The 21,817-nt window shown below is 45.1% G+C and overlaps 1 protein-coding gene across 15 annotated transcripts in view; it reads left to right on the top strand.

Annotated features, from left to right (window-relative positions):
- TANC2 (tetratricopeptide repeat, ankyrin repeat and coiled-coil containing 2) overlaps positions 1-21,817 on the top strand; it is a 711,362-nt gene that overhangs the window by 363,378 nt on the left and 326,167 nt on the right. For 11 of the 15 annotated variants that reach the window (XM_075911616.1, XM_006125755.4, XM_075911614.1 and 8 more), the window contains one exon: positions 19,822-20,001. The exons of 1 other annotated variant lie outside the window; for it this stretch is intronic. In XM_075911616.1, the coding sequence (XP_075767731.1) occupies positions 19,822-20,001 (180 nt within the window). The remainder of the gene's footprint in view (positions 1-19,821; positions 20,002-21,817) is intronic. 3 more of the 15 variants (XM_075911620.1, XM_075911625.1, XM_075911626.1) reach the window with 1 other exon arrangement.

Genomic DNA, 21,817 nt, shown 5'->3' on the forward strand with positions numbered 1-21,817 from the left:
CTGTCTTGTCCAAGGACAGCGCAGGAGCCCAACAGTACTACCCTCTCCAAGGATAGTACAGGCGTCCAGCAACACTACCCTCTCCAAGGATAGTGTGGGAGTCCACACAAACTGTCAGCTTCACTCACAATCCTTATGTGCCGGGGGAAACCGCCCTTGCTTTCAGCAGCTGTGCAGTGACACTGACAGCGCTGGTGCGGCTGCGGTCCCCCTCCGGACTTCACTCACTCAAAACCATGCGCTTGGACTCGCCACCAATCAGTCAGCAACAACAACAACAACAAAATCCAACCCCTATTTGGCTATACCCAGTGTTTTCATTTTAAGTTTCCCTCAAGCCTCTTAACAAAAAATTTTAAGTAAAAGATGACTCTTACCGCCAGCCGGTCCAGCTGGTGACGAGAACAGGGAGGCGGACCGGGGGATTTTAAATGGATCCCTTACCCTCCAGATGCGCGCTGTAGTCCGTTCCCATTCCCCGTCATCAGCCTTTCCAACTGGAGTTCCAAGCCATCCCACTTCTGACACCAAATTGAGGGGGAAATCTCGCTCCCCTGGGGTACAGAGCCCCCAGAAGGGTTCGAGGCCGGAGGTCAAATCAGTGAGGCAGGAAAGAAACTTAGAAGAGAAAACTTTATGATGCATGCATGCAGGCTGTCACTTCCAAGAGTGAAGCAGCAGCCCTGACAGACAGATTCAGGTATCCTTTATACAGAATGCTTAGACAGCTCAGTTGTGGATTGTTCTTCTTTAACATATCAGAGTCTCAGCAGAAGTACTTTGAGACTTCTGTTCACCCCAGGAGTGCTAGAAGTAAGTTTTTACAGTACACAAAGCCACATGAGAACTTGAGTGGAGGAGTCTACAAGGCAAACTGTGACAAAGATAAGGGTTTACATGACAAATTGTGACAGACTAGGAGTATCCATGAATTTGAGATAGTCATTTGTAAGGGTCTTTGATTAGAGCTAATTTGATTTCTCTCTGTTACAGGGAGAGAGGCCTGGAAAACTTTTTAACCCTTACAGCAGTTTTCTTTTAGAAAGTTATGATTTCTGCACAGTCTCCCCTTAGACACAATTGGAGTTATTTGATTTTTCTCCCACAACCGCAAGAGGCAGGCACCTGCCTGGGCTAGTGCGGACATCGTGGACCTCGTCCACGATCTCCGCACTAGGCACAGGAAAGTGGCCGTCTAGGGCAGGAGAGCTGCCAGCCTGGCCACCCAGGAGCAGGTGTGCATGAAAATCAAGGTGGTCAACTGAGACCCCCACCCCTGAGCCCTGAGCTTACAATGGCCGTCCTGGGTCAGACCAAAGGTCCATCTAGCCCAGTAGCCTGTCTGCCGACAGCGGCCAACCCTAGGAACCCTGGAGGGGATGGACCGAAGACAGTGACCAAGCCATTTGTCTCGTGCCATCCCTCTCCAGCCTTCCACAAACTTTGGGCAGGGACACCACTCCTACCCCCTGGCTAAGACTACTCCATGGACCCAACCTCCATGACTTGATCTCACTTCCCTTTAAACTCTGTTCTAGTTGTAGCCTTCACAGCCTCCTGCAGCAAGGAGTTCCGCAGGTTAACTATTTGCTTTGGGAAGAACAACAACTTTCTCTTACTAGTTTCAAGCCTGCTACCCATTCCCTTCCTTTGGTGTCCTCTAGTCCTTCTCTATGGGAACTCATGAAGAACTTTTATGAATGCACCCTCTCCACCCAACCCCTGCTTTTAGAGACCTCTATCCTGTCCCCCCTCCGTCTCCTCTTGTCTAAGCTGAACAGTCCCAGTCTCTGTAGCCTCTCTTCATCTGGGACCTGTTCCCAACCCCTGATCATGTTAGTTGCTCTCCCCTCTCCCAGCCTTTCTCTTCCCCTCTCCCCACCTCCTTTTCCCAGTCTCCCCCAGTTTTGTTCAATAAAGACAGAGTCAATGTTGGAAGAAACGTTATCTTTATTTTGTACATCAATAAGAAGGGGGGCTAGGGAAGGGTAAGTGGAAGGAGGTGAGGGAGGAATGGGGTACGAGCCCCCGATGGGGAGGACTGGGCTGGCTCTGTGGGCTTCTGGGGGTGGAAGCTCTCCTGCAGCTCCCCAATTGCCCCCTCTCTCCAGATGGCAGCCTGCAGCAAGTGCAGCCGGGCTGATGGCCGAGTGGTGTGATGTGCCCAGTGTGGGTACTCTGGGCACTCCAAGCCAGAACTTCTTTGCAAGCGGGGCACCCCTGAGAACTGTGTGTCCGGGGTGGGGGTCGGGACCCTTTAAGCGCAGCCCTCGGCTAGCCTGAGACAGCATCTCCACGTTCTAAGTCCTCCTCTTATGCCCTGCCGGCACTGCTTCCGGCCATCCTTAAGCCCTGTTCAGAGTCCACTCAATGTGGACTTGCTAGTTCGAATTAGCAAAACGCTAATTCGAACTAGTTTTTAGTTCTAGACGCGTTAGTTCGAATTAGCTTAGTTCAAGCTAGCGCTGTAGTGTAGACGTACCCATGCTTCCATTGTTCCTTGCCTCACTTTCATCCCTCTCCTCTATGGGACACAACCTCTCCGTTCCCCTTTGTCTCGTGAACTTCCCATCTCTTGCCCCTCCTGCTGCCTCTATTAGAAGCTCTCTCTCTCCAAATCCAAGTGGTGTCTATTCATTCCACTTTTCAATACTTTCCAGCCTGCTGAGGCTCAGAGTCCAATTCAGTGTCACAAAAACCCCAAATGAAAGACACACATAAGTTAATTATACCGTAAGCTTAAGATGCCATTAGTGTAAATGGTTCTTTCTTACATAGCCTCAGTATCATGATTCTGTTTCTCAAGTACATAATTTTGAAACTACACGTATGAAGGGTACACCACATTTGTGTGGAAGTTAAGATAGCTTTGAGACTGAAAGGAGTGATGTCCTTTGAAATGAGGAATAATTGGAAAGTGCAGCATTGCAAACCTCAGATCAAAAATCGTGAATCACATCCCCAATAATAATGAAATATGGCCCCAAAATAATGAGAATTATTTTTATGAAAGACTGTATTGTGTTTTGGATTCTGTCTTATGATTTTTGAACTCCTCTGCCAATTCCCAGCTGTGTCTACATTGGCACCCTTTTCCGGAAACGGGATGCTAATAAGACCAGTCGGAATTGCAAATGCCCCGGGGATTTAAATTTTCCCCGCAGCATTTGCATGAACATGGCTGCCGCTTTTTTCCAGCTCGGGGCTTTGCCGGAGAAAAGTGCCAGTCTATACAGGGATCTTGCGGAAAATAAACCCTTTTCCGGAAGATCCCTTATTCCTGATTTTAAGTAGGAATAAGGGATCTTCCGGAAAAAGGTTTATTTTCCGCAAGATCCCTGTCTAGACTGGCGCTTTTCTCTGGCAAAGCCCCGAGCTGGAAAAAAGCGGCAGCCATGTTCATGCAAATGCTGTGGGCAAAATTTAAATCCCCGGGGCATTTGCAATTCCGACTGGTCTCATTAGCATCCCTTTTCTGGAAAAGGGTGCCAATGGAGACACAGCCCCAGTGTGTGTGGGTGACAATGAGTATTGCCCCCTTTTTCTAATATGTATTGAAAAGATGGATTTAAACCTGAGGCAGGAACTGTAACACCCAACACACAAGCAGTCTTGTCATCCTAATTTGTTGTGATTCATTGGTCTCAAGCCCAGGCCCACAGAGTTCCTTGGAACCCTTCAGCTGGCAACTTTCTGACAGTCTGTGTTGTCTGGGTCCCATGAAGATGAGCCACAGGGCTGGTGTACATTGGCGGGGGTCTGGGGAAGAGAGGAGAGATTGATTTAAGTTATGCAACTTCAGCTTAATGAATAGCATAGCTGGGCTTGATGTACTTAGATCCACTTACAACGGTGTGTCAGCAGGAGATGTTCTCTCATGAACTGCCCATATGCGTCTTGTTCTCGTGGAATACCAAAGTCTACACAAGAGCAATCAGCCATCGATTCAAAAAGTCTAAACTAAACTTGATAGATCACGGATCCATTGCTGCCTATTGATCCAACTGTCAGTGTAGACATCCCCACAGTGTGAGGCTCTGCCCTGATGGCCTGTTGGTGCAGTCTCAGGGTGTTTGATTGACCTGCTGGCCCTACTTAAGTCACCAGTAGGAACAGGAAGCTGCATGAACAACTGGGCCCCACCTTGCTCTGGAATATGCGCCTCATGGTACTGCTTGTGTTCCTGCAGCTTGATTTCCTGGCATCTGGCTTGTAGTTCTCATGTCCCTGCCTTTGACCGGGGTGGATTCTAGTTCCTGAGGTGATTCTGATCTCCGGTTTGCCTCTTGCTTCTACCTTCATGGTATCCTGACCCCGCCAACTCTAGCTGTTACTATTAGATCTGGCCACCTGTGGTAAAGCACAGTTCCCACACCCATGTTGACACCACATCTGCCTGTCACACAGGCTGCACGCTTGATCTGACTTCACTCCAGGGCTTCTGCAGACAGCCCTCATACTAGTGCCGGTTTCAGTCTTTATCCCATATATCAGGGCTGCCCTCTCATCTGCCCAGCCATCCCAATCTCCCTCATCAGTTCCCCCAGCCCTATTACAGCTCGTGGAGTTTTTCACTCCACACCATCACTGGCTTGGGAGGCTGAACCAAAGCCCATAGCCTCCTCCCCTACTCCCAATCTGGTTATTGCATAGAGAAGAGGGAGAGCAATTTCAGTTGCTCATAGGAGGGGAGGAAGGAGCAGAGGCCTGCTGAGCTGATGGGTACTTTGTTTCCTCCTGCGTCCCCTCCGCTTAAAACAGTGAGCAGAAGGGAAAGAATCTACCTGCATCCTGCAGGGTTGAACTTCGTGACAGGGCTAGAGCTTCCATGGCATCACAAGATAAGCTTCAGCCCTCTCTGAAACCTCCTCACTCATGAAAAAAATTAGGAGTTGGCAATGCCGAAAGTGTGTGACTGCTCCTCCTGCCCCCCTTATCTAGTGTATGCCCCCATTTGTAGCTCCAAGACTCACGTCCCTCCTCTCGTTCCTTAGGTGAAACACAGCAGAGCCAGCACCAGTTCATGTTCTATCTGTAAACATCAAAATTGTTATTTTTTATCCTTGAAATGAGCTCTTATGAGTGTGGCCTTTTGAATAGTCACAATTAACAGGAAAGGGAGAGAAACCAAACAGAAAAAGTATCAAAATACCACTTACCCTAACTCTCAGCTGGCATGAGCACAATCTAAGTATGGCTGCAGGCCAAATATGTGGGTTGCTACCGACAGGAGAAGCATCATCATGTTGGCATTGAGTTCTGAAGATGAAAATAGATTGGTTCAGAGATGTCCAGGAGAGGAGACTTCTGTATAGGGAAAAATGAAGGGTGTTGCAGCTTCATGTGATTATTATCATTAACCGTAACCCATGTTTGTTCCATAAACATGTGTAGATAAGTGCATAAGAGTTTGCTAACATCATAGACATAGTATACCACAGGAGCTTAGAGATTTTGTTTTGCATAGAATTTAATGAGCACATCAGACTCTTGCAGTGTAAATCAAAATACAGTTTGGAATATCACAAAATTGTATCCATTATGGCATTTTATCAGATTGAAATTAGTCAATAAGTCAATTTAATATACATTGTAGCAATACTGTTGAAGTTGTGGGTCGGTCACAATAAATCCTTTGTTTCAGGCATTTATAAACCAGTACAGGTTAGAGATCTCTTATCCGGCACACTCAGGAACTAACCAGCTATTTTGCCGGACTAGAGAATGTTCCCTGGCACAGCTCCCAGCTGTGGACTCTGCCAGCTCCGGGTGTAGGGGTAAAGTGGGGGGACTACCTCCAGCCTCTGCTGATCTGCCTGCTGGGTTCCTGGCCCTACTGCTGCTGTCCTGGCCAGACTGCCTGCAGTGCTCCAACAGCCTGCACTGTCATGGGCGGTCCCACGCTGCTACAGGCTTCTAGGGGCTAGCTTTGGCCTTCATTGGGCTGGCAGGGGCTGCTGAGGGCTCGGGCTCCAGTCCTAGCCTCACAGCATCCCACGGGCTCTGGCCCCACTTCTGCAGGCTGTCCGGGGCTCCAGCCCCACGCTCCATGGGTTGTTGGAGCTGCCGCTAGGCCTGGCCCTGGTCCTACTGCTGTGGGCTGCTGAGGGCTCGGGCTTCTGCCCCAAGCAGCCTACAGGCTCTGACCCCACTTCAGCAAGCTATCAGGGGCACCAGCCCAATCCTGTGCTGTCAGGCACTGTTCTGATCCGGTTCCAGTGCCGCAGGCTGCTGGGGCTGCTGGAGGCTGCTGCCGGTTCCAGCCCCTCTGCTGCAGGCTGCTGGGGACTGCTGCCAGCCCTATCCTCTGCCCCACCCTGCTGCATCAGCCCGGCCCCTCCTGGATTGCCCTCCTGCCACTAGGCTACTGGGGTTCTCTGATGCAGGAACATCCATGGTCTGATGTTGCTGGACTAGAGAATTTTGATTTTGGGAGGTGCAACCTGTACAAAGATATTCCCTTTGACTGAAGCACATTTCAGAATAATCTGTTCAAATCATTTTGACTTTTGCAGTTGTAAAAAGATAACTTATGATTTCTCCCTTTGTTCCACCCCAAACTTATTTCTTTGCTTTTATTGAATTCAGAGTCATTTCTTGTTAAAATTAAAGTCTGGTTGGTAACCCTTATATAAAGCAATTTAATTTAAGTTTTATTAGATTACTTTTTTAAAAAACGAAGTGTGTTTAGAACAAGAGACCTGAATCCAGTGGTTCTAGATTTTCTTTCCAGCTCTTCCAATTACTTGTTCTGTGCGACTTTAGAAAAAGTCAATTATATATTTTTTTACTTAATTGTTCATTTTGTATAGAAATATACTTTAGACAGCTACCAGATATGGCCACCGATTCTGTTATAGACCTATAATAATGGAGCCAAGCAGAGATGCAAAGCATATACAATTCTTCCAGAGAACCACCTGCAGTAAACTATATTATACTTACTAAAGCTGTCTACAAATGCTGGACATTAAACCTGTGTTTTCTGGGGATTTTAAACCTGTGCATAGCAGTCTAACCTATCTCCTCCAGGGACATCGTCCTGTAAGCTGTAAAATGCTCTGGTCCCAATCCAGCAAAGCATTTAAGCAGACACTTAACATTTAGCAGCATGAAGTGAAAAGAGCAGACCAAAGAATCCAGCTCAAAATATTTTTAGCAATCATGGCAAAAATCAATATCCATTATGAATTAATTGGAAATTCGTATATCAAAGAAACTGTAGTACTGTATAACGACTTGGAGGTTATTAAAGTCTAAAAAGGAAAAAATACCCCCACCCCCACCCAAAAAAAATCAGTTTAGGATTAAATCTTCAGTACATGGGCACAGTAAAATAAGATGGATGTTAGTTGTCAGATGGATGTTAAGAATCCTGCATGTAACCATCCAGTGCTATACTTGTGTATGCAGATATAATAATAGTTAATTTTTGTTTTGTTTTTCATTATAAAATGATACTTATATTGTGAAGTATTCATGACTGTGAGATTGGGCATGGCTTCTTCTATTTTAGCTGTAAAATGTATCACTTTCTTATCAGTTTTCTGATAAGGGTGTTTTGAGAGCTTCAGCATAATTTAAATTTGTTTCCTGCTATGGGAATGAATAATGTGTGCACTTGACTATTTTACACTGTTCATATAGCCTTTTTTGGACAGCTACAATAAATGTAGGATGTTGTCTCTTCTCAAATATAATGTATTGAAGGCATTTATCTTTTCTGCCTTATCCACATTTCAGCTCTGTTATCCATCCTCTATTAATGAGATTTTATAAACCTACATTTAGTTACATAAATTACTGAATGTCACACAATGTTATCAAGTGGAAATCAAATAATTGCTTTCAGGGAAGAAAACTATAACATAGGGGCAAAGGTGATCAGAGCTCAGGGCTAAATCTAGCAGATTTTTTGCAATATCAAAAAATGAGATAATCTGGGAGACATTTAGATGCACCTATCATAATTCTCTGTTCAGTAAGTACAGTTTATACATCGTATATAAAGTAATGTATATTTTCAGTAAAATATAAAAGATAACTTGTCTCCAAATTTACAGCTGTTATCAGTGAACCCCAGTGTACTCTAGATAGCTCTGGAAACAGAGGGTCCTTAAGTAATTCTTTTCCAATGTTTTAACTGATTTGTTGCAAGTGATATTTGACAGTTTAGATCCATTTTTATTTTAAAGAAACCAGTTAATCCATTCCTAATCTCAAAACTGACCCCTCAAGAAGCTAGTTAAAAATGTGAAGATACAGGCAGTCCCCGACTTACGTGGATCCGACTTATGTCGGATCCCTAGATACGAACGGGGTGAGGCAACTCCTGCACATGCGCAGTAGCAATCCCGGGGCTCGCTCACCTGGGTCCTAGGATCCTCCTCCTCCTCGGGCCGGCTCCGACTGGGGTCCCGCAGAGCTGCCGGGCAGAGGAAAAGTGCCTCCCCACGCCCGCTGCCCCCCCCCACCCCCCTGCCAGCAACAGGCTGCCCCCTCCCCGAGCAACAGGCTGCCAAACAGACAAAAGCAGCCTCTCTGCCCCTCCTCCCCCCTATACATGCTGGGCTCCTGGAGCGCAGCAGCGTCCCCGGGGCTCGCTCACCTGGGTCCTAGAATCCACCTCCTCCTCCTCTTCGGCCGGCTCCAACTGGCCTCTGCCTGCAGCAGCTGGCCACAGGGACAGGGATCCCGCAGAGCTGCCGGGCAGAGGAAAAGTGCCTCCCCACGCCCGCTGCCCACCCACCCCCCGCGGCATCGCATCCTGCACGCCTTCCCCCTCCCCCCCTGCCAGCAACAGGCTGCCCCCTCCCCTGAGCAACAGGCTGCCGAACAGCAGACAAAAGCAGCCTCTCCGCCCCTCCTCCCCCTATACATGCTGGGCTCCCTGGGCAAACAAAGACTCCACCAAAACAAACAAAGTGCTGGCCTCATTGTGTTAGCAAAAAAAGGACCCTCCTCCTAGAACCCTGGGTGGTGTGTGGAAATAAAGCTATTAGCTCAAAGCATGGTGCAGAGCTGTTTGGTATTTGATGAGTTACTCCTTTAGTCCTGAGTTTGTCACAGGGACAGAAATAGATGTGAAATCTTCTGAACAGGGGAACAGACAGCAAAACAAACATTAGAGGGGAGTTAACCTTTCCCTATGCTATCCAAAACTAAAAAAAATGTTTGGCTAGAGTTTCCCCTACAATATGTACCAGTTCCGACTTACATACAAATTCAACTTAAGAACAAACCTACAGTCCCTATCTTGTACGTAACCCGGGGACTGCCTGTACTGACCCAAGTTATACCCTGATTTATGTCTTTGTAACTCCATTGCTTTGTGGAAAAACAGCAACTCAATGAATTGTACTTTTTATCTGATGTTTCATTTTGCACGTAGGGAAGTTGAGATTCCTTTGCACAAGCCAGTAATTTAAGAAAGTGAACTATGAAGCCTCAAAAACCCATGGTCCTTTGAGCACATGTTGCCAAACAGTTAATTTTGGAACAATTCTCAGATGGCATCATTACTTGGGAGAGAGAGAATGTGGCATTTAATATGTGGAAGTTTTTCACTGTAAAATTAAAGGTTGATGTAGTCTTTTGCAACTTTCATGTAGCAGAGGCTAGCACAGATTTTGACAAATTGTTTTCTGTTGCCCCAAATTCTAATCATGAAGGCCAGGGCTATATTTACTGGTGGATCAGCACTCCAGGGGTCAATCTTCTGGCATTCAGTTAAGCAGGTCTACTATAGACCCGTAAATCGAAAGCTGAAGGCAGCTCTGGATGATGTCTGTAAGGAGTGTTTGCTCCTGTTGGCCTCACGCTGTGTGGATACTGCCAAGCTCAGCTTAAGGTAAGCCAACTCCAGCTACCTATTTTATGTAGTTGTGTACCTTAAGCCGAACTTCCAGGTCTAGTGTAGACTTGGTCTTAAGGTACGAACAGGAGCAGCAAACAGAGTTTTGAGAGGGAGTTCTCCAGGTAAAGGAGGAGCAAATACAGGACCCTTGAGGAGCTTGTGCTGTGGCTGGCAGTTGGAAGCTGTGAGCTTCTAAAGGTTTGAAATCTAGAAGCCTCTGTTAATTGGCTGAGCCTTAGTCGGGGGCAGGGCTATCAGGAAGGCCAGGGTTTTATAAAGCAGTGAGTCAGCGACCAGGGAGCTTTGAGAACAGGAGCAGCAAACAGCGAGTTTTGAGTAGGAGTTGGGAAGGGGCCAAGGTACACGTGCCATTCTTTATAGATTAGTTTAAGAGTTTTAATCAAAACTTCCTGATTTAACTAGAAAGCCTATCAATAACCTAGGTAGCTGTAGGAGAGAATGCAGGCAGAAGCCCAGCAGCAGCGTGGGGGCTATCCTGTTTATTGCACTCAGTGTAGCATGTATGATTTCCTGCCCTATGGGTGGATGGCGTATGTGTGCATTCGGTGCAAGGAGCTCCTGGCCCTCAGAGACCGCATATGGACTTTGGAGGCCAGGGTGGCTGAACTGGAGGAGCTGAGGGAGGCAGAGAGGTACATAGATGAGGCTTTCCGGGACACTGTAGAATTGTCCCACCTCCAGTCAGACAACCCCTGTGCTGTTAAGGAGGATGAAAGGCTCAGGGAAGGAGAGCAGTCAATGGGAGCAGAGGGAAACCTTCCCATAGTTGGGACCTTCCTTCCAAACGTTGGGGTATCCTCTTGCACTGAGGTTACTTCACCGGGGGAAGGAACTCTAGTCAGTAGGCAAAGGCAAATGTTAGTAATGGGAGATCTGATCATTAGAAGTGTAGATAGCTGGGTTTGCGATGACTGGGAGAACCATATGGTGACTTGCCTGTCTTGGACGAAGGTTTCAGATCTCTTGAGGCATCTAGATAGACTTATGTGTAGTGCTGGGGAGGAGCCGGTGGTCGTGGTACATGTAGGTACCAATGACATAGGGAAGGGTAGCAGAGATGTCCTGGAGGCCAAATTTAGGCTGCTAGGAAAGAGACTGAAATCCAGGACCTCTATGGTGGCATTCTCAGAAATGCTTCAGTTCTACACGCAGGGCCAGGTAGGCAGGCAGAGCTTCAGAGTTTCAGTGTGTGGATGAGACGATGGTGTAGGGAGGAGAGGTTTAAATTTATAAGGAACTGGGGAAACTTTTGGGATAGGGGGAGCCTATACAGGAAGGATGGGCTCTACCTAAACCAAAGTGGATCCAGACTGCTGGCACTTCAACATTAAAAATGTCGCAGAGCAGTTTTTAAACTAAGAGATGCGGGAAAGCCGATTGGTGCAGAGGAGCATGTGCATCAGACAGAGATGTCTCTTAGAGGATAGTCTATTGTTAGAGATTCTCTAGGTTTTAGTCAGGAGGAGAGGACAGAAGAGGATAAGGTATGGGCCAGATCAGACAAAACACATTCACATAAAAAAGAATCTGACACATCAGGAAAGGACAGACAAACAGTGACAAGTTTTTAAAGTGCTTGTACACAAAAGCTAGAAGTCTAAAAAATAAGATGGGTGAACTAGAGTGCCTTGTGTTAAAAGAGGATACTGATACAGTAGGCATCACAGAAACCTGGTGGAGCGAGGACAATCAATGGGACACAATCATTCCGGGGTACAAAATATATCGGAGCACAGAACAGGTCATGCAGGTGGGGGAGTGGCACTATATGTGAAAGAAAATTTGGAATCAAATGAAGTAAAAGTTTTAAATGAATCAACATGTTCCATAGAATTGCTATTAATAGTAATTCCCTGCTCTAATAAGAATATAACAGTAGGGCTCTATTATCAACCATCTGACCAGGACAATAATAGTGACTATGAAATGCTAAGGGAGATTAGAGAAGCTATCAAAACAAAGAACTCAATAACAGTGGGGGATTTCAACTGTCCCCATATTGACTGGGTACATGTCCCCTCAGGACGAGATACAGAGACAAAATTTCTTGATACCTTAAACGACTGCTTCTTGGAGCAGCTGGTACAGGAACCCACAAGGTGAGAGGCAATTCTTGATTTAGTCCTGAATGGCGCGAAGGAGCTGGTCCAAGAGGTAACTATAACAGGACTTCTTGGAAATAGTGACCATAATATAATAACATTTAAGATTCCTGTGGTGGGAAGAACACCTCAGCAGCCTAACACTGTGGCATTTCATTTCAAAAAGGGGAACTATGCAAAAATGAGGAGGTTAGTTAAACAGAAATTAAAAGGTACAGTGTCTAAAGTAAAATCTCTGCAAACTTCATGGACACTTTTCAAAGACACCATAATAGAGGCCCAACTTAAATGTATACCCCAAATTAAAAAACATAGAAGAACTAAAAAAGAGCCACCGTGGCTTAACAACCATGTCAAAGAAGCAGTGAGAGATAAAAAGACATCTTTTAAAAAGTGGAAGTCAAATCCTAGTTAGTTAAATAGAAAGGAGCATAAACACTGCCAAATTAAGTGTAAAACTGAAATAAGAAAAGCCAAAAAGGAGTTTGAAGAACAGCAAGCCAAAAACTCAAAAGGTAATAACAAAATGTTTTTTAAGTACATCAGAAGCAGGAAGCCTGCTAAACAACCAATGGGGCCCCTGGACGATCGATACAAAAGGAGCACTTAAAGACAATAAAGTCATTGTGGAGAAACTAAATGAATTCTTTGCTTCAGTCTTCGTGGCTGACCCCTCCTTTGTAGGTGAGAAATCTGAGGACTTGTCACAGATTGAAGTGTCATTAGAGGAGGTTTTGGAATTAATTGATAAACCTTAACAGTAACAAGTCACCAGGACCAGATGGTGTTCAACCAAGAGTTCTGAAAGAACTCAAATGTGAAATTGCGGAACTATTAACTATAGTTTGTAACCTATCCTTTAAATCAGCTTCTGAACCCAGTGACTGGAAGATAGCTAATGTAACGCCAATATTTTAAAAGGGCTCTAGAGGCGATCCTGGCAATTACAGACCGATAAGTCTAACGTCAGTACCGGGCAAATTAGTTGAAACAATAGTAAAGAATAAACTTGTCAAACACATAGAAGAACATAATTTGTAGGGCAAAAGTCAACATGGTTTCTGTAGAGGGAAATCATGTCTTATTAATCTATTAGAGTTCTTTGAAGGGGTCAACAAACACGTGGACAAGGGGGATCCAGTAGATATAGTATACTTAGATTTCCAGAAAGCCTTTGACAAGGTTCCTCACCAAAGGCTCTTACGTAAATTAAGTTGTCATGGGATAAGAGGGAAGATCCTTTCTTGGACTGAGAACTGGTTAAAAGACAGGAAACAAAGGGTAGGAATAAATGGTAAATTTTCAGAATGGAGAGGGGTGACTAGTGGTGTTCCCCAAGGATTAGTCCTAGGACCAATTCTATTCAACTTATTCATAAATGATCTGTAGAAAGGGGTAAACAGTTGGGTGGCAAAGTTTGCAGACGATACTAAACTGGTCAAGGTAGTTAAGACCAAAGCAGACTGTGAAGAACTTCAAAAAGATCTCACAAAACTAAGTGATTGAGCAACAAAATAGCAAATGAAATTTAATGTGGATAAATGTAAAGTAATGCACATTGGAAAAAATAACCCTAACTATACATATAATATGATGGGGCTAATTTAGCTACAATCAGGAAAGAGATCTTGGAATCATTGTGGATAGTTCTCTGAAGATGTCCACGCAGTGTGCAGCGGCAGTCAAAAAAGCAAACGATGTTAGGAATCATTAAAAAAGGAATAGAGAATAAGTTGGAGAATATCTTTTTGACCTTATATAAATCCATGGTACACCCACATCTTGACTACTGCATACAGATGTGGTCTCTTCATCTCAAAAAGTATATACTGGCATTAGAAAAGGTTCAGAAAAGGGCAACTAAAATGATTAGGGGTTTGGAACGGGTCCCATATGAGGAGAGATTAAAGAGACTGGGACTTTTCAGCTTGGAAAAGAGGAGACTCAGGGGGGGATGTGAGAGAGGTCTATAAAATCATGAGTGGTGCAGAGAAAGTGAATAAGGAAAAGTTATTTACTTGTTCCCATAATATAAGAATTAGGGGCCACCAAATGAAACTAGTGGGCAGCAGGTTTAAAACAAATGAAAGGAAGTTCTTCTTCACACAGCGTATAGTCAATCTGTGGAACTCCTTGCCTGAGAAGGTTGTGAAGGCTAGGACTATAACAGGGTTTAAAAGAGAACTAGATAAATTCATGGAGGTTAAGTCCATAAATGGCTCTTAGCCAGGATGGGTAAGGAATGGTGTCCCTAGCCTCTGTTTCTCAGAGGGTGGAGATGGATGGCAGGAGAGAGATTGCTTGATCATTACCTGTTTGATTCACTCCTTCTGGGACACTGGCCACTGTCGGCAGACAGGGTACTGGGCTGGATGGACCTTTGGTCTGACACAGTATGGCCATTCTTATGTTCTTACGTTCTTAAGACGATTCACCTTCATGCCTACCCAGTTGTGCTGTGGGACGGCAGAGTGATGTAATTTTCACAGCCATAGTTGAAGTTACAGCAGGCTGCCTTATGGGCAGATGTGCTTCTAAGAGTCTCTGAAGTGTTCTGTGTACTGTGCTCTTCCTATCCCAAGCATACCCCTGGGTTAGAGTTTGTGAGGGAGTCCTGAAGTAATTTCCCTTAATTCTTATATTTGAGGAAATTCTACCTGCCTCCTCCCCCAGCTCGATTCAAGGCTTTTCAAGATCCCTTGAGCCTTCCCAGCACTTGTAATGCCCATAAAGGTAAAAGAAATGGGTGACATTCACATGCATCATTTCTGATTTTTCTTCTACTGTTTAATTAAGAGCCTGACCATCATGCAGCAAAACTAAGAGACTCTTAATGAATACATCATCATTTTCTGTAATACTCAGTGTCCAGATATTTTTGCATCTCTGCATACGGTATGATAAATATACATATCTGTAATATAATTCAAATTTCTCAGTAGAATTGTTAGTAATTTGTCCCAATTTATTGAATAGGCAGAAAAATAGGTTACAAATTCTGGTCAAGTTAATAACTGGAGAAGAAGCATCAAATAACCCTGATCAGAGGGAAAGATCTGCTTATTTCATATGTTGCAGGGAGAAATTAATTCTGCCTCCAGATGTTGTCTATATAATAATAATAAATAATCCCCATCAGTTTTCAGTTTTCTTATTTGCAATAACTGAGTTACTGGCACCCCTACCTTCATATCAAACTGCCTTTCTCAGACAATCAATAGCAAAGTCTGCAATGGACTTCAGTGGGGCTTCTCTCTCACTTCCCCCTTTTAGGGTTAACCCTCTCCTTGACTTAGATGTGAGTTTCTTCGAAAGCTTTTATTAATTTCCTCTTGATTTGTTTGCTTGTTTTTGTTTGGTAGGGTTTGTGGTTAACAAGGTTTGACTTTAACAGGGTTCAAGAAAAAGCTAGATAGATTCATGGAGGTTAGGTCCATCAATGGCTATTAGGATGGGTAGGAATGGTGTCCCTAGCCTCCGTTTGTCCGAGGCTGGAAATGGATGATGAAAGAGGGATCATGTGATGATTCCCTGTTCTGTTCCCTCCCTCTGGGGCATCTGGTATGGGCCACTGTTGGCAAACAGGATACTGGGCTAGATGGACTTTTAGTCTGATCCCGCATGGCTGTTCTTATGTTCTTAAAAAGGGTTCAAGAGCAATTGCAGAAATGCGTGGCAGTGAGATACAGAATAAACTTAGAACTTGAAAATAGAACAAGGACAAATAAAATGAGGCATTTGACTGTACTGTACTGTTCCTTGAGGAGTTTCAAATAGATTCTAAAATTATCACCTGAGTTCAAATAAGGCAACAGTTCTATTGGGTAAAGCTGTTTTTCTAAGCCCAAAGATTCTTTACTGTCTAGAGATAAGACTGCAGAAAAATTAGAGAAGATCTCTATCTTAATAAAGTGTTTTGAGTCAGAGAAAATTCTCAGATGCTGAATGTTAGCATAGCTCCACTATGCTGATTTACAGCATTTGAGACTCTGACCTAGTACTTGCTCTGAGTGAATCGAGTCTATCCATTATTAGATAACCTTGTAAGAATAACTTCTCATCTGTAAGATAGCAATTTAGCTCACATTTTCTGTTCTACAAGAATGTTAATCAAAGAAGTAGTAAGATAGCAGACTCCATATTTCACAGCTCCACTATCAATAATAAATAAAGAGTGGAGAAGTGAAAAGAGCAAAAGGTAGCATCAATGGACAAATAGAAATATAAGGGATCTGTTTCTGTGTGGTACTATAGAATTGTATGAAATACACAGTAAGATCTGAAAATGCTTTAGTTTTTAGAAGCAAAGGATTTCTGAATAGGCTGAGATGTCACACACTTTCTTGCTCTTTGGCCCAATTAATACTTAAGGCTACGTCTAGACTGCATCCCTCTGTCAACAGAGGGATGCAAATGAACCACATCGAAATTTCTAATGAAGCCGGGATTTAAATATCCCATGCTTCATTAGCATAAACATGGCCGCCACTTTTATTTCCAACATGGAATTTTGTCGACAAAAAGCAGCAGTCTAGATGCGGATCTGTCGACAGTTAACCCTTTTTCAACAGATCCTGTATTCCTCAAAAAATGAGGTTTACAGGATCTGTTGAAAAAGGGTTTATTATTGATAGATCCGTGTCTAGACTGCCGCTTTTAGGTGACAAAACTCCCTATCGGGGAAAAAGCCGTGGCCATGTTTATGCTAATGAAGCATGGGATATTTAAATCCTAGCTTCATTAGCAATTTTGATATGCTTCATTTGCATCCCTCTGTTGACAGAGGGAAGCAGTCTAGACACACTCTGAGGCTATGTCTCCACTGGTGCAATCTTGTGCCAGAAGTATGCAAATGAGGCTAAGTGTGGAATATCGCTGAGCCTCATTTGCATATCTAATGAGCCACCGTTTTTGCGGAAGAGGCTCTTGCGCCAGAAGGAGCTGTCTACACTGCCCCTTCTTGTGCAAGAAAAACCCTCTTGCGCAATGCCGTTATTCCTGAAAATAATCAGCATAACAGAATTGTGCAAGAGTGTTTTTCTTGCGCAAAAAGGGGCAGTGTAGACAGCTCCTTCTGGCACAAGAGCCTCTTCCGCAAAATGGTGGCTCATTAGATATGCAAATGAGGCTCGGCGATATTCTACGCTTAGCCTCATTTGCATACATCTGGTGCAACAACCCGCCAGTGTAGACATAGCCTAAGTGTTTAAAGAAAGTGGAACAGCTTCAACCAGAAAGACTGACTGCAGAATAACCCACAGGCCAGTGGTAAAGACACTTGCCTGGTAGAAGAGAGATCTGAATTCAAGCCCCTCCTCCAATGGCTAGTTCAATACTTGGGCAATGTAGAACAGCTTCAAAAGGAGACACTGAGAAGACCAATCCCAAAGTAACCTGTAAACCTGGTGATTAGAATGCTCACCTGACAAGGAGATAGCTCTGAGTTCTAGTACTTGCTCCAGAGCGAGGACTGAAACATGGTAGGGACGTTAGAGATCGCTTATTTTAGTAATCGTGTATCCACAGCAATTTTTAGCTGTTACACGGTTACTAAAATCCTTTCCCTGGGGTGGGGCTGGCAGCCAGTTCCCTCCCGGCTCCCAGCCCCACTTACAGAGAGGCCCCTGCCATCTCACACAGCTGCCTCTGTATCTGTGCTGCTGTCTCTGCCTCATGTGGCTCATGCTGCTGCCTCTGTTCAAAATCAGCTCCCCGTGCAGACTGCTTCCGGCCTGCTGCCTGGGCAGCAGCCACTGTCCACGGGGGGGCCTGAGCTCGCCATGGACAGAAGCTGCTCCAGCATCCTGCACCCCGCTGTATCAGAGGCAGCCGTGTGGGGAGCGGGACAGATACCAGTGCTTGTGGGGAGCCAGCTTTTAAGCCGGTTCCCTTCAAGCACCAACTGCCACCTGACCCCCGTGTTGCTGCCTCTGTGGGAGGCAGCGAAGGGGGAGGGCAAGGTGGCTCCACAGGAAGCAACGCATGCAGGTTTAAAAGCTTGGCTTCCACCTCCCCTCTCCCTTTCTGCTGCTGGTGTAACTGCCACCAGACAAATTTGAACCTGGGACCTCAGGAGCTGAGTATAGGAGCCTCTACCCGCTGAGCTAAAAGACAGCTGGCTCACAGCCCATGCTGTCGAGGTCTATGGTCTTAACTGTCGCTGTGGTCTAGGTCCCACTTGCTTTGCTCAGTAACCACGCTAGGGCTATGTCTACATTGGCGGCTTCTTGCGCAAGTATGACCATTCTTGCGCAAGAATCTGCAGAGCGTCCACACTGCCTGCCTGCTCTTGCGCAAGGAAACTTACAGTATGGAGTGGTAAGAGAGGGCTTCTTGTGCAAGAGCTATGCTCTTTTTTAACAGGTGTAAGCCCTCTTGCACAGGAGCTCTTGCACAAGAGGGCAGTGTGGACGCTCGGCAGGGATTTCTTGCGCAAGAAAGCCCTGTGGCTAAAATGGCCATCGTAGCTTTCTTACGCAAGAGAGCGTCCACACTGCCATGGATGCTCTTGCGCAAAAGCACATCTCGCACATGGCAGTGTGGACGTTTTCTTGCACAAGAGTTCTTGCACAAGATTTTCTTGCGCAAGAAGCTGCCAGTGTAGACATAGCTGAGGTGTGAGGGTTACACTGATACAGAGGCAGCGGGGTGTGCGCGTGTGTAGTTGTTTGGATTAATCGATAAACCTAGGCTTATTGGTTAATTCTTTAAACAACAATATGCTAACATCCCTAAAACATGTATCTCCCCATGTTAGCAAGTGACATACCGTATTTTCCGGCGTATAAGACGACTTTTGATGTTAAAAAACATCCCCCCAAAATCGGGGATCGTCTTATATGCCGGGTATGCGGCTTTGCAAAGCCTCGGGGGAAGCCGGCGGCGGGGCAGCTCAGGCGCGCCTGGGATGCCCCGCCGCCGGCTTCCCCCGAGGCTTTGCAAAGCCACGGAGGGGCTCCAGCGGCGGGGCAGCCCAGGCATGCCGGGGCTGTCCCGCTGCCGGGGCGTCCTCAGAGGCTTTGCTCCCGGTGTCCCTGGTCTGCTGGAGATGGTCCCCAGCAGACCAGAGGCACCGGGAGCAAAGCCGAAGCGGCGGCGGGGTGCCGCGCTTCTGAGGCTTTGCTCTGGCAAAGCCTCAGAGGCGCGGGACCCCGCCGCTGCTGCGGCTTTGCTCCCGGTGCCTCTGGTCTGCTGGGGACCATCTCCAGCAGACCAGGAACACCGGGAGCAAAGGAGGCGGAGGGGCGCTGGGGTATAAGACGAAACCCTATCTTTTAACTAAAAAATTAGGGGGTTGTCTTATACGCCCAGTCGCCTTATACGCCGGAAAATACGGTACTAACAACTGGGCTATCCATGCACATGTGCACACGGATACAAAGGTTTTTCAAGCTGAGTGGACTTTTTCAATTTGCTGACAAATTCCAAACATTTTCAGAACCAAAATGAATATTTGTTTTGATTTTTTTGGTTTGCTGTCTGAAAAAAAACTTGTCCAGGTGTAGTAATTACATTAAAGCTGATGATTCTAGAATGCTTAACAAAGCAAAATGATATAATTTTAAATCTACTGATGTTGTTTGTTACTCAGTATCAGACATTCACCTATTTGCTATTGTATAAATTTAATTTCTTCATGGGAAGCATAAACCTTTTGTAATATGATCAGGAAGAGCAGTCCAACACTAAAAAGTTTGTGTGATTTTTGTGAGAAGTCGTTTGGAAATATTAGGAGGCATCTAGTACCTAATGCAGCAAATTCCTGAGCCTAGGAAATGATAAAAACAGTAGGCTGCCTTTTTTTTTACAGGCTGTTCTGTTTTATTTTTGCATTCCTATCAGGCACCTCCACAGAGAACGACTGTGCTTTTGAACCAGACTACGCTATTCCACCACTCCCAGTGACCGAAGGTATGCAGCACATTCGGATTATGGAGGGCATGTCTCGCTCTCTTCCATCCTCCCCCTTACTCACACATCAGTCTATCAGTGTTCGGCTCCAACCTATGAAGAAATTAACTGGTAAGGACTTTAAATAAGTTCAGTGGGGCTTTAAAAATTGGTCAGTGCAACATTTTAGATAAAACTCGCCAAACAAGTTTCTTTGCACAAATCTTCATTAGTTAACTACATGGCCTGCTAGAGTCATAAATTTTTTTCAGATGGAATATGCACCCATGTTTGCAATATTAAATTACCATTGGGAAATATGTTGGATTTCAGTTTTTACAGCACAGTCTATCTAGCCTTTAAATAATCAACTGGCTTACACACATTCTGATTTTTCAGAGAATTTTTAGTAGTGCCAGAATATGGTATAATTCCAGTCTCCTCATGAATTGGTTTGTTCAAGGCAGGCCAAAAGATGAAGCCGTTTAAGTAATATTATGTTAAATTTTTGCATGCTGAGAGAAAGAGACTTCAGCAAACTGTACATTATGTGTTGCAGTACATAGAGTGACTTTTCATGTATGTTTTTAAACAAGTTTATTTTAAGTGATGTATTTGGTTTCTATGGACCAGATTTGTAAATGTATTTTGGTGCTTAAAGATGCAGATAGGCACCTCATGGGGTTTCAAAAGTACCTAAGTCAGGGATGGGCAATAAAATGGCAGCGGACCAGGATGCTGCTTCCTGCAGTTCCCATTGGCAGGGAATGGCCATCCACAGCCAATGGGAGCTGCAAACACCCTTACCTGTGGAGACACACATAAATATAGTGGCGGAAGCCCTCGGGGGGCTAACCTTGGTGAACCAAATCCAGCCCGGAGAAATGCAAGGGCTGAAGCCACCAGGGATCCTGGAGCAGAGCAGCAGGCAGGAAGCAGGAGCCACTCATTCCTGGCAGACCAAACCAAAGGCCCTTTTAGGCCACATCTGGCTTGTAGGATGCTAATTGAAGAACCCTGGACTAGAAGTACCTATATGGAGAAAAAATATTTAATAAAGTGTTCTTCAGTCTAGCAGAGAAATGTATAACATGATCCAGTGGCTGGAAGTTAGGTGTTAATATTTAACAATCAGAATAATTATCCATTGGACCAACTTACCAAGTGTCCTGGAGACAACTTTTAAATCAAGAGTAGATGTTTTTTCTAAAAGATCTGCTCTAGGATCGGTCTACACTGCTTGTTTTTGCATACAAACCTCTTGCGCAAAAAGCCTTGGGTGGAGAATACGCTAATGACAGTGCGACAAATGCTAATGAGCCATACTTTCTGCTGGCAAAACCCTGTAGTGTAGACATAGCCTCAGTCTTTATAACTAGCCTAGGGACACCATCATAGGACCTAAGCATATCAGTCATACCATCAGGGGGTTGTATACCTGCACATCAACAATGTGATCTATGCCATCAAATGCCAGCATTGCCCCTCTGTCATGTATATTGAGAGGGAGAGCACTCACTTGGCAACAGATTTGAAAGTTGCCATATTTGAGCAAAAAACCTTCAAAAACAGACTGCAGCATGAAACTGCAGAGCTGGCATTCACATGCAAACTTGACACCATCAAACTGGGCCTGAATAGAGACCTAGAAAGGCTAGCTCACTACAAAAAGTAGTTTTCTCTCTTTCGGTATTCTCACCTTCTTATCAGCTGTTGGGAGTGGGCCACATCCACCTTGACTGAATTGGCCTTGTTATCACTGGTCCTCTGTATAGTAATGTAACTTTCCCGTATTTGAAACTATGTACTATAGTGTATACTGCTGTAATATCAGTGCTGACTTGATCCCTTGGAACTGTGGGTTCAGTTTAGTTGTAAGCTCTGGTAAGCAGCATGCAGTTCTCCATTATCTTCAAGGACAGCTATCTTTGTATTGCAGCACAGCATG

Source organism: Pelodiscus sinensis, chromosome 29 (assembly GCF_049634645.1).
Source record: "Pelodiscus sinensis isolate JC-2024 chromosome 29, ASM4963464v1, whole genome shotgun sequence".
In the NCBI taxonomy this organism is placed as follows: Eukaryota; Metazoa; Chordata; order Testudines; family Trionychidae; genus Pelodiscus; species Pelodiscus sinensis.